Here is a 14,017-nt window from a genome sequence, read left to right on the forward strand (position 1 = left end):
TTATGAGACGGCATCTTGTATCTATAGCAACCCAGGAGGTCAACAGGATGTGTTTTGTGGATGCTGGTCCAGAACATGAGTGCATACTACAAAAGTGATGTGGCCATCTTGTGTCTTAGACCCTGTTTACTTCTTTGTGCTGTGCATTTTATTTGTATATACCAGGTGTGAATTGAATCTCTTTTTTCTGCTCTGCAATTACAAGTTCCTGCGGGATTAAACGGTACTTCTTTATTAAATAAATGACATGCATTGCAGATGACTGACAAGTATAATCCTGCTTCTGTTAATTCACATTCTGTCATCTTGGCTTTTTACCTGTAGGCATGAAAGTGCAGGTTTTAGTGTTGAAGTGAACACCTGGCAGAGCTTGTAACACGTTTTATAATTATATTCCAGCGCTTTCTTTCTCTTTATAGATGCGATGAATTTACAATATACATGATGCTGGTCATGACTAGTGTAGATTTAGTGTTTGTTTCAAGTCAGAAGTTGCCCAATGATTTGTTTTTAGACTTATTAAATAAACTAAATTATTATAGTACAAGTCTGGTTTTGTTATCCATCTCTAAAAAAAGATGAAAGATGACCTGAAAGATGAAGTGTAGTATGTTATTAATTGCTCTCCAGGGTGTAGACTAATAGCCAAAGTGTGCAATCTGAGATTTAGTGTGGGTGGATGTTTCTCTACCCGAGTGCCCCCAAACGGAAAAGCTACATACATGCTAGTTTCCGTTTGTCCTTTTTATTAGCTGGACTCATTAGTCATCTTTTATTTTCTTGAAACGTTTTTCTATTGTTTCCGTTTTTCAATGTTTTTCTCAATCATATGCACCCGAGTAATAATGTTAGCAGCGGGGCTGTTGTCCCCTTTTAAGCAAGAGCTTTTATTTGAGAAAAGGCACACGTGTCGTCTTTTTTAGGAATTATGGCTCTGCTTTAAAAGTGAGAGAGAAAGAGAACGAGGGAGCAAGAGAAGGCAAAAAAGGGACCCCTACAGAAATGACAGCTATTTCCTGCCATCGCAGGAAAGTCTTCTATTAGAACCAGATTTTCTTCAGCGCAGTGTTCCAATGCGACTGCCTCTTATTTCTTTAATCATTCACAGCTTCTTAGAGAGCAACCAGGAGAAAAAGGGGGCCGTGAAGAGAAATGGTGAGGTTTCAAAGCCCATCTGCTCAACCCCAGAGCTTTTCCTAACCTCTTTGTTCTCGAGTCTTTACTTATTCATTCGTTCGCTCTGTCTTTCTGTGTTTACTGTAGAGGGCACTCACTTGATTTATCAGCACATTTAATATGAGCTTCAGTGAGCATTAAAATTGTTCCTGGTTAATGTATTGCAAAACGTTGTTATTGACAGTTTGAGATTAAATGTTAAATCGACAATAATTTTATGCCGTTCTTCGGAATTGACGTATTTGCTAAATTCTTGAATTTACACTTTAAGTACATACCTAAATAAATTAGAATTAAAGTAATTTCCTAGTATTTCAGCTGTGAACTTCTACCAGTTTGCCCTTTTGACACAAAAGTGTGTGTGTGTGTGTGTGTGTGTGTGTGTATGTGGCCATCTAACGTAATAGTTTCAGAAGTAATGACATGCTTTCCATATGGCTGTATGGTAAAGTCATCAAGGCTTATTTCCATATGGCACATATAGAGTTGGGATGTGACAGATCCTGGCCGACCCTTACATGTGCACACCACGAGAGTTAAACCAAATAAACTGTTCTTGGTGGTAAAGAAATGCGGGATAGTTTGATTAATAGACATTCATCCCATTTCTTAAAGTTTGCCTGTAAGTTAACTCTATGGAAGTGTATGTACAAATAAATGTATTGGGGCTGTCAAACGATTAATCGCATCCAGAATAAATGTTTGTGTTTACATAAAATATGTCTGTGTAATGTGCATATTCATTTTGTATTTATAAACACATACCCATACATATACATGTATACATATTTATTAAATATTTAGATGTGTTTATATTTTCCAATAATTTAATGTTTATTGATTTTTAAATTTGATGTTTTTCTTAAATATATGCATTTATGTCTGTTTTTATAAATACAAAATGAATGTGCACATTACACAGACACATATTATGTAAACACAAACTTTTATTCTGGATTCCATTAATCGTTTGACAGCCCTGATTTATTTATATTTAACAATAATTCAAATAATGTATAAATGTTTATTCATTTTTATATTTTCTTATATATATGCATGTATGTGAATGTTTATAAATACAAAATGAATGTGCACATTCCACAGACACATATTATGTAAACACGAACTTTTATTCTGGATGCGATTAATCGCGATTAATCATTTGACAACTGTAAAATGTCTGCTTTATTTTTGATGAATATAAATTTGTTTTGGGACGGACGTTTTGTTTTATTTCTCCTTAGCAGGAGTGCAGCAATTACAACATCCTCCACCTGGGGAACCAGAACAGTTATTTAAGCAGAATAATTTGAACAATAATTGAATATACTAAAAGGATATGACTTAAAAGAGAATTCATACCTGTCAGAAGGGAAAATACATAGAAATGCATACAGGATCAAATAAAAGGTAGCTGGTAGATGCAGTCGGATGAGGAGGAGTTGGGGAAGGGGGTGGGTTTTGAGTGTGGCACGGCTGAAAGCTGTAGAGAAGCTGTAAGAAGGCAACTTAAATAGGACACAGTCTAGTCTGTGTTGGATCACTATTGGTTGACTCTGATTAGCTGCACTTGATGAGATTAGCTGAGCAAGCTCGACTAACGCAGTCTGACAGAACTGACGCTATACGCTTGATTAACGCAGTCTGTTTAAATTGATTAAAGCAGATTAAAGCAGCACTTCTGGAATCCGGGTTGAAATTAGGTGGGATTTCTGGTTTGGATTAGTTTATTTAAACCCATATGTGTTTACTTTAGTAAAAAGAAGACCATATTTATGATAATTAATGGATTAGATAGTACATAATAAAAGTCATCTTTGTACAATTTATCTAATTAAAAAAATTGTCTGAAAATGTAAATCATGATGTTTGAATATGCAACCTTCCCATTCTTATTTATTCTTCTTATGATGGTTTTTGGCCACGGATACTATAAAGTTCCCCGCATCTTCCTTCTATGAGTAACCTCTTCTATAAGTAAGTGATAGCACATTTTTTCATTTTTGGGTGAACTGTTCCTCTACGCCACTCCGTCTCTAGTTATCCGTTTGATATTGTTTTAGGATTTTAATTTGAGTTTTGAAGTCTGGGTTGGTTTGCTGTTGGAGACGTGATCTTTCGATAGCGCCTTATAAGGGCAAAGTAAACATGACATGTTTAGCCTGCATTTTTGTATAATGAGGTTAATTAATGTTAATTCGTTTGCCAGTTGTTTGTTTGTGTGTTTCTGACTTTAACATTGAAACGCTGGGTGATAAATATAAAGGAATGTGCCGTGAAACTAGAGGGCAGATGAAAACATTTATTCTATTAAGATGGTTTCCATGCAAACACATCCCCCAGGAATCTAAGCTTGAGCGTAAAACCCACAGCGTGCTTCATTTGCAGGGCTGGCCTGTTGAGTAGAGCGAAGTGAAAATAATAGATTTCTGGTCAGATATAGTGCTAGCCACCCTTTAGGATACACTATCTGCCAAAGTATCTGCCAAAATGTGGAGGTCATTTCAAAAGTGTCGGAAATTCCAAACTAACTTGCATTGGAATGCTCTGGATCTGTGTTTCTCCACATGCTTCCACAATATATTTTCAGTTTTACTGCATACTTGTACTCTACATCAGCCTCAACAACAAGACGTGTTCTCCGAAGGCACGTTTCAGATGAGCTAAATGTGTTTAACGGCACTCAAGCTGCCCGTCATTATGAATAGATATGTATTTGGTGCAGCTGCTGTCTCACAAATGGAATCGTCCATGTGTTGCTTAGTCAACTGCTCTTTAGCCCTATATCACCAGACGGATGGATGTAGATCCTGTTTATGAGTGGAAAGGTCAGATCATTTTAATTTCAGAACATGGGAAGTATAACAAGAGTTCAGTCTCATGGAAGACACGGCAATGTCAAATATAGAAGTACTGAGAGAGGAACAGAACAAAACTGTTGTAAAGATCACGGTTGCTTTCTGCGTCATAAATGATGTTCCTAGTTTCAATCCATCACGGTACATACATACGCCATTGAGTCACGTCGACAGACTGAGTATTTTGTTGAATTTTCCGTAGCAGTTAGGGTTTTTACATTGCATTTGCATTGAATTGTATTGCATGTTAATAGCATAGTCCTTTGATATAGACGATGATGATACCATGATGTTTTTTTTGTGTTTGCCTTATTCCCCCAAAACAAGAATGCAAGGCAGCTGGGTTTTCATAGTTTAATCTTGATACACAAACTGATCTAATGTCATTCTGTTAGTCGCAAGAATGACCTCCCTTGGCTTAGAAAACCTCACATAAACTGACCTCGCTGACTCAAGTGCGGCCCATATAAGCCAGACCCCTTGTCTACACCTCCAGGCCTCCCAGACGCACAGCTTTATTTCCTGTCTGATTGTCTGCGATCTTTCACCATCCTCGGCTTTCATGCAGGAGAATCAGCTGAGGGCAAAAATGACCATCATTTTGGGTCATTATGGCCATCTGTGCCATTTGAAACAATTACACAGGTATGCTTCATCAGTTTTTTCTTGCTGCTTTTGTTCCCACGATGGCTATGAGGTTTGTTGAAGGTGGGGTGAAACAATTTTACGCTTTTATTCAAAATAAAAAGTAAGGGATAAAGTAGGAGGAGCTTAAAAGTTTGTCTTTCAGCACCATAGTGTGTGCAGCCACAGAAAAAAACACTCTTACACAAATTTCGAAAAACTGATTTTTTTTCTAAGTAAAATGATCGTTTTTGTTTCCTTCTGTGAACAACTGACACATATTTTTTTCTAAATTCCAAATGAAAATACTATTATTATTATTAGTTTTATTTACATTTATTTGTAGAAAATTGAAACAGGACAAACTGGTCAACATAACAAAAAAGATGCAATGCTTGCATATCTTCATATTCATTTTTAAACGAACACGATTCTAACGTTTTTACTAGTGCTGTCAAACGTTTAATCTCATCCAGAATGCTTGTGTTAACATATATATGTCGGTGTACTGTGCATATTAATTTGGTAAACACATACACATTCATATATTTAAGAAAAATATCATTTCAGTGATTGGTAACTGTAAATAAATACATCAAAATATTTGCTTAAATACATACATGTACTGTATGTGTGTGTTTATAAATCGACATATACTGAACTGGACATGCCACAATACATCTAGAAATGAAGATTAAAGTCAAAACGAGAGAGATCTCTGGCTGTAAATGTTCATATAGTATACATCAGATGCTCTCGGTGCGGCAAGCCTAATACAACCCAGTTACATTACACAACACTACAGGACGGGACCCTTGACCCCTGGTCTGACTAATAGAAAGTGATCAATGATATTGATGTACGTGGCAGAAATTATTGATCACAGTCAGCGGGCCATTCAGATGCATTCACTGGAACCGGTCGGTTAAACAAGGCAAAACTGTAAAAACGCACTGAACGCAAAGCATAATGTCATGTACTGTTGCCAATAGTAATTAGGCCTCTGAATTTATGGGGCCATTGATGACCCCGAGGAGAATTCTACCCTGAGGGATATATAGGCTGTATTTAGCACTGTTTTGCTTTGCGTGCGGGTGAAGGGCCACTTCAACCAAATGCACCATTTGTAAGACGCAAACTCTATTGACCGACTCCTTCTGGCACGAGCCGTCAGTCAGGTGGGCGCCCCTCATCGGCGATACAATCAGAAAGTTCTGTTTGCTCTTTAACACGTCAATAGGTCTATTCAGAGCGGGACTATAGTTGTAGTGTATGTGTCAAATCCTCCGAGACTGCCTGCCATGCTGTCACCCCTCTCAGCCCTTTGTTACCCCGGTCTGTTCGAGCAGGAGATATGCATGAGTTTGAGGAGATTAAAGAGAGAAATGACAGAAGTGGAATCGAACCGAATGGTCCAGAATAAACCCGCATGCTGTTGAAATTCTCAATGTTTTACATGTAAAAATAATGCTTGTGTGACTTTACGGTAACAGAAATATTAGTGAGAATTTGCTAGTTTATGAGTTTTTTTGAAGAATGATTCATTGATGGATGGTTTAACAAGTAAGTTTAAAAAATGACATCTGACCTTTAATTTCTGGTATGACTTTTACACTGCAAAACAACAACGTTTAAGTTACACATTAAAAATCTATTGCTGCAAATAGTTTTTAGTAATAAAACATCTAAACAATTCCTAAGCCATCGCCGCAGTAAAACACATGCAAAACAAATGTAATACATCTTCAATGCTTATACAAAAAATATATATGGCATGTTCATTTTGGGCCCTGCTGAGAAGTATAATGGTTTGATTGACATCTTGTGTCTTCCTGTAGACAAACTTCAAGAAATGTCCTTTCGAAGAGTTTTGGTTACACCATCTGTCCCCCCCCCGGGGGGCTTCTGTAACACAGATCAATAATCATTTCCTAACAACACACACGATCTCACTCTCTCTGTCCTATTGTAAAGAAATCAGTCTTGGTTTTGTTATCGAAGGTGAATTGAGATCATCAGAAACAGTAGGACACTTTACATCTATACGTTCGCATATAACTTCTTGAATGACTCTTTCTTGATTGTCTGCTTATTCCAACACATCATCATCAAAACTCAAAACATGATTTAATAAAACACTTTCTAGCTTAAATTCCTTTTGTGTCGCATAGTATTTCACTGACAAACACATTTGTGCTATAGAATACGAGCAATATTTTACAAATATTATATGTTGAAAATCCCAGCCAAATTCCATCGTCTACATTAAACTCTGACATAATGTGTTCACCAGCATCTACTTCCTACCACCAATCCATTGTGTGTGTGTTGATGTTGTGATGATTTTTGGCAGAACTTTGCGAGTCAGCCGGCTGTCGTGTTCTGTCCCCCAAGGCCATATTTTGACTGTAGGAGATGCCATTTGCGTCAGATGACCAATTTCATCGCTCTGTTTTGACATGTCGCTAGAAAATCAGCTGATTGTGTTTATACTTCAACCATTGTTAGAGTTTCGGCGAGCGTTGGTTTCCCCCCTGATCTTAGATGAGGCGAGCTGTTAAATGGCCATTTTTCTTCCACAGGAAGTGTGACGCATCGTGCTGCACCCTTTGTGTTAGGCTTCCTGTCTGTGAGAATCAGCCATTGTGTTGCAGGTCCCATCGAGCAGCCAAACAACAATTGCTGTCAGTCAACCCCCAGTGGCTTGACCATTGCTATATTTACACAGTTTCATTCATATACACTATCACATCTTTGTGATATGCTGCTGATTTTGAAAGCACGGTTTGTATCAGTCGAGACGTGTAAAACTTTTAGGTTGAGCACTTGGTAGGTATTTTAAATGGATTGTTTATGGTTGGCTACTCCGTGTTGTTTATTTTTGTCCTAATTCGAGCACGATGTGTGTTTGTGTAATCTGTTGTAATCGTCCGTATTTGCTCTCTTTAATAAGGGTATGTTTCTGATAAGCAAATGAATGACCGCCCTGGTTTCTTGCGTTGACCTCGGCGAGATAACGTACCGTGTTGAACTTTAAAGAACTGATTGCAGAGAGAATGAGAATGTTTTGGAAATGCGCTATGAATTTTCTTTGTTGAATTGAAATGGTTCAGTTATTCTTTCTACTGTATAATCCTGGGGTTAAACAGTTGTGCGCTCCTTCAGATTCTTCACTTTAGCATGGCTTGTGTGGAGACACATGTTGAGGGGTGGGAAACAATGTACCCTGTGATCCACTTTATGTAGAGCAGATGAGAATTTTGGCAGTTCTCCATTTTGAGAGCGATGAGCTCACATGTTTGGACCAAGTCTTTATAGCTTTCTCATTCTGCATGGTGTGTAACAACTGCGACGGTTCAGTGTTCTGTGAAAGACACACTTCATTTTAAAAATGACTTGTAAGAATTATAAGAAACAGTTTGTTAGCAGCCCATAGTCACATTGTCTTAAATAAGCAATAAATGTTGAAAATCCTGTTATCATTTACTCCCCTTCGAGTTGTTCCAAATCTGTATACATTTCTTTGTTTTGATGAACACAGAGAAAGATATTTGGAAGAATGCTTAAAACCAGACAGATTTTGCCCCCAATTGACTCCCATAGTAGGAAAAAATACTATGGCAGTCAAAAGTGTCCCTGAACTGTTTGCTGTCCTACACTCTTCATTCTACACGTCGTCTTTTGTGTTTTGTGTTAGACAGAACAAAAAAATTGTTAAAAAAATAAAACGGGGGGGCAAGGTCTGTCTGGTTATAAGCATTTTTCCAAATATCTTTCTCTGTGTTCATCAGAACAAAGACATTTATACAGATTTGGAACAACTCGAAGGGGAGTAAATGATGACAGTATTTTTATTTTCGGGTGAAGTATCACTTTAAGGCTATAAGTGGCTACAGACTAGTCAAATGGGTTTAAAAAAGGTTTAAAGGTTTGCTAATTGAAAAGTTGCTGGTTCGAGCCTGTAAGTAATGAGGAACTAAAACCTCACAGATAACCTCCACGATTCGCCCAGAACTAAGTGAACTGTAAGTGGATAAAAGTGTCACCTCCATGTCTACTACATCCATTAAGCACATTAGACTCTCACGGTACGAGTGAAAGCAGCATCCAAGTGTCACAGGACAGATGTAATCAAGTGATGGGATCATGACGGCCCACGGCCGAAAAGAATAGGATCTGGGGAGGCTTTCTGGTGGCTTTGAGGTCCTCCGATTCCACAGAACCTGCTTTCTCCCTCGCATGGAGTGGCTGTTGGCACACGCCATAAATCATTTGACTGGTCGATTGAAAATACATTGGCTTTGATATGCACATGTTTTGATATCCCTATTTTATTTGTCTTACATGTGTTATATCTTGTCAGTGAACATGCAGGTAACTACTAAAGTCAGTATTAAAGCTGAATGCACCAGCACACACACAGCATGAAGGAAGTTCATCTAAAAGTGAAGTTCTAGCCGCAGAACGGGTGGAGTAGATATCTCTCTCCAACCACAGCATGACAAAGTGATCGGTTTGAAAAATACAGCGGTTGAAAACATATGTTAGCCTTACTATTTACAGTGCTGTCTGTGTGGAATTCTACCCCAGACGCTTTGAGCTCGATGACCTTTATAACATGAAAGTATTTGAACATACCTAACACAAACATTCATTCAAAATAACAACCAATGTGTAACTTAAACAACTTGGGATATATCCAACTTTTACAGAGGTGTGGGGTTTGAAATGGCTTTTTCTTGTGGTTACTATACTTGAACTATGGTTCATTTCCATAAAGATCCTTTCAGTGTTTTTTTTTTTGTTAGTGTGTTTATCATGAGGTGCTTTTTTTAAAGCCTAAGGCTGGATTCACATATTCGTTATTTAAATGTAGATGTGCGGAAATAGGGGGCGACGTGGTCGCAACGCGCTCTTTTTTTCAGGCACGTCGGTGCCGCATCGAGATGAAAAAATCTCAACTTGGTCTCATGGTTTGTACAATCCCAAAAATGCTGGGTTATTTTCAACCCAGCGTTGGGTCAAAAGGGACGAACCTAGCTGTTGGGTTGTAAATGAACCTATGCTGGGTTGTTTTAACCCATTGTTGTTTCAAGTATAACCATTTTCTGGGTTAATTTAACCCAACGGTGGGGTTTGTCCCTTTTTGACCCAACGTTGGGTTAAAAATAACTATGCATTTTAGAGTGTAGTGTTTCTTTTCTGAAAAGATCTAAGGCCTGTCTTTGCGATCTGTTTTTGGTGCTGGAATGCTTGATGAAATGAGAGCAGTCTATTTTAGGAAATGCTGTTGGAGAAAGTTCATACACAGACACGAACGTGCCGTTTGCTTCCAGTCAAGTCAAGACATGGGGCTGTTTTATAGAGCGTTTCCCTACATCCTTGCTTGCTCTTGTTTCAGTGCACCTCGGGCAAAACATTTTGCACTGATAGAAATCGTTTTTGAATTCATCTTCATAATTTTGAATCATTAATGCTTTAATCTTTTTGAAGCAAGTTAGTTCAAGCAAGGTGCAGAAACCTTTCAGTCAAGTGTGTGCAGCTCCAATCATTATAGAGGAAAAGCCAAGCTTACATTTTAGCAATTTACAGATCAAAACAACATCACACAGTAGATATTTAGCCATAAATGAACAGTTTATTGATAAGTGACTGTTCTATCTCGCCAATAAGACATTTGGCTCCTTGATTGAAACGTTGGCTTTGTGTTGAACTCTATCACACACTATTGAACTCTATCAATAGGTGTTAACAGGATTATAGAGATGCATATCAGCTGTTAACAATGCATGTGAAGTATGCAGAATCGAATAAACCTCATGAGAGAAGTGTGTGTAAGAATATAGATGAGAGTGCGTATTACACTTAAGTTTTAGAGCTGGTGTGTCGTGTCTGTCGGCAGGTCGCAGGGAAGCAGTATTCTCTCTGGGAGGACTTCCTGCTGCAGGGCCGACACGAGGGTCGAGAGGAAATGACCTTGGAGGAACTGTTGAAACACATTAAGGTTAAAGCACACGCTGTCAACATCACGCACTTCACACGCATCATATATCACGCACACCATTGACACTCAATAGCCTCTCTCATTTTCTCTCATGTGTGTCTTGAACATTTCTGTTGTAATATTTCTTATATTTAGATGCTCTCACCGTGTCTACACTGGACGCGGTGCGATGCCGCATCCAGTGTGGACAACATTTGAAATTATAATGCTTTTTATTGTCTTTTGTTGCGCTGTACACAGGGTGTCAGTGTTTTTAATATTCACACTTTGGTTATAAAAGTTGCTAACAATCAAATACATTAGAAATAGTAAATGTTGCAAAAACATGCAGAATGTTGTTGTTACAATGATCTTTAAAATTCTTACATCTAATAAGGGCTGTCACGATATCGGATCTTACTGCGCGGTTATCGTAGCTGTGATAACCTGTTGCAGCAATATTATCACGCACGGTGTTGAAATGTGTGTTTTTTATAAATAATGCTATCAGTCAAATTTGTTTTTAATTTAGCTTATTTTGTAGTTGTTTTTATTCAGTTATTGACTCCAAAACCAAAATATAAAACTTATTAAAAAAATTACGATATGTGTGGAATTAACTTGAGATCAATAAATGTTGTTTATGGCATCACGTTTATTGCCAAAACTGGTTTAATGTGACATCCCTACTTTGATAGCACACACACATAATGTTTATTCAAAGCACAACGATTCACGCTCCATGAATTCACGCTGGCATTTCTCATTTTTAGGACAAGTATAACTTGACCATCACTGGATTGTACTATGGCCCGGCTGTATTGTACAGCGACTCAAATCATGAGGCTCGCCTGAAGCTAAGGTGCCAATCTTTGATATACATCTGTAATATTCCAAAGCATCATTCATATCTTTTCGCTTCAATCCTAAATTAAATGTTTAAAGCCATCAATGTATGCGTCCATATGTTACGCCGGATTTTATGTAGGCTATGTCTGTTGTTAATGTGATCAATAACGCTGATCCAAAGTCAGTTCATGCATCCACTAAAAACAACATAGATTAAAAAACATTTTTAAGGATGACCTAGGATACTTTTTGATATGTACACAGTATATTCCTTGGCGTTCTTGTTTATTTTGGTGGATAATGGGATAATAAGGGGTTTCCTTAGGGATGGACACGACCTTCTAGCATGACGGGCATTTAAAGACACACACCTTCATTAACCCCCTCACCTTCCTTCTGCATCTGTGCATCTAGCACGATCTGTTGAGAGATCTCAGATCCTTCCTGGGCTCTGACAAACTTTGCCTCAGAGGTCAATTTATCCAAACAAATTTATGCTAAACTGCTAATGTCTGTGTGTAACAGCTGTCGGTTTGGTTATATGTATAATACGTGTTTCTTTAAATGCTTAGCTGTTAAGTGGGAATATTTGATCAATCTAACATGTCCTGCATTGTTATGTTACAGACTGAATCTCAATTCATACACACCATAGAGAATATACAGATATTTACTTGCGACTAGCAAAGTACATTGTTTTGCACATAACGCAAGTCTGCGAAATGGGAGGCAGCCACAGAATTGTTGCTTAAAAGGAAAACTGCTGAATTTATTTTTCTCATCGCAACTGCGACCTTCCTGTACTACAGTAATTGAGTTACATCCGCACCCGGACACCCTGCTCCAAACACACACGCATCACAAACACGCTGCGACTGTTATGCAAGAGTTTAACATTAAACCACGTGTCACATCTTAACTCCTTTCACGGCGATGATCCACTGTTTTAAACGTGGCTTACTTCTGCTTTGGGTTAGTGGTAAAAGATTTGGATTCACCATTTTTCCATTTCATTGCAGCATATCTGATTTGATAAGCTCTGTAACCAAGAGTGAGATTCCGGTTCATGAGGAGATGTTGGAGATCATTCCATCGTTTGCTGAAGATGAGGATTGCTTGAATGTCCCGCCCATCAGATACCTCCTTAGATGAAGTCACCAAGACAGCCCTTCATCACCAAAATAACGACCAAACTCTGTCTGTCTTTACTATTTTAATGTTTGTGTGTTATGATATAAGATGTGAATGCAAACCACTATAAATGGTTGTTATAAAACAGGCCATTAACTATTTTAGGGACCTTTTAGGGAAGACAAAATCTAGTGGAAACACCCTTGATTTTAGAGAATGTGTCTGAAAATGAGTTGAATTAGTTTTGTCATTTTTACTTGAAAACAAAATTATTAGGATGTTTTGCCATGTTGAACCATTGAACTTGATTGATTCTTTCAGGGGGCGTAATTTCCACTGGGGACAGGGGGGACATGTCCCCCCTGTCCCCAGTTCTCAAAATCCAGTTTGTCCCCTCACTTCTCAAAATCCAGTTTGTATACCCCTCACTTTCAAATTTGTTTGTAATTATTTTTTAACCACGTCGTTATCGGCACGGAGAAGTACTAGGACCGAGCAGAACACCGAGAGTGTGAGTCTGTGTCTATGCGTGCATCGCGTGCTAAAAATAGATCACTGAAAGATTGTTTTCAATCACGTGGTTTTGATTTGGTTTCTTGGTTTAATCAATTCAAAACATAGGTATTTTGAATTTGTGATAGGATTCAAATCAAAAACATTTTGTGTCCCCCCCCACTTCTCAAACCAAAGTTACACCCTTGGATTCTTTCATAGCGTGTAAGTGGGATAGGTGATTCTGTCCTTTGGCGATTTGTTTTAAATAAAAAGATCATTGGATTTTGTCTTTGTATCTTCTGTAGCTTTACCCTGTGTACCCCCGGACCTTTGCTATTTACCCATGAGCGCTCTATTGTCATGTATGAAGACCAAACAGATCTAGAGACAGCTCAACTGAGTTTAGTTTGAGCTAATTTTATTGTACTGTAGCTGACCTAATTACATTACTTTTAACGAATTACTTATTAAACCGGGGGCTTTTTCTGACTATTCAATTTTGGGGACAATTGTTAGCACTAAAAACCTGGAGAGGGTTTAATTATTGAAATAAATAAACTGCATCTCATCTGTCTGTTTCTCCAAACTACATATTTGCTTCTCAGCCAAATAACTATAGGGGAAGTTAAATGCAAAAAGGTACACAGATGAAATATTGTGTTCCTGTAGCTCAGCTGGTAGAGCATTGCATTAACAGCACACAAAGTTTGTGGTTTCGAGACCCATGGAACATGCATATTTTAAAAAAATGTAGATCTTGAATGCACTGTAAGTCACTTTGCATTAAAGTGTCTGCCAAATGCAAAAAACAAAATGTGAAAAAGATGCAAATAAAAACTTAAAGAATAAGCTTTGTGTCTGCTCTTTCATCTCAAACTGTCTTTCATTTTGGGGTTAACTA

The 14,017-nt window shown here is 37.9% G+C and overlaps 1 protein-coding gene across 1 annotated transcript in view; it reads left to right on the top strand.

Annotated features, from left to right (window-relative positions):
• Positions 1-13,957, top strand: part of uba7 (ubiquitin-like modifier activating enzyme 7) — a 29,809-nt gene extending 15,852 nt beyond the window's left edge. Inside the window, exons 23-25 of the mRNA XM_057338255.1 lie at positions 10,561-10,662; positions 11,415-11,503; positions 12,510-13,957. Of these exons, the coding sequence (XP_057194238.1) occupies positions 10,561-10,662; positions 11,415-11,503; positions 12,510-12,642 (324 nt within the window). The 3' untranslated portion in view covers positions 12,643-13,957. The remainder of the gene's footprint in view (positions 1-10,560; positions 10,663-11,414; positions 11,504-12,509) is intronic.
• Positions 13,958-14,017: the final 60 nt, after the last annotated feature.

This window comes from Triplophysa rosa, linkage group LG7 (genome assembly GCF_024868665.1).
Source record: "Triplophysa rosa linkage group LG7, Trosa_1v2, whole genome shotgun sequence".
Taxonomy (NCBI): domain Eukaryota; kingdom Metazoa; phylum Chordata; class Actinopteri; order Cypriniformes; family Nemacheilidae; genus Triplophysa; species Triplophysa rosa.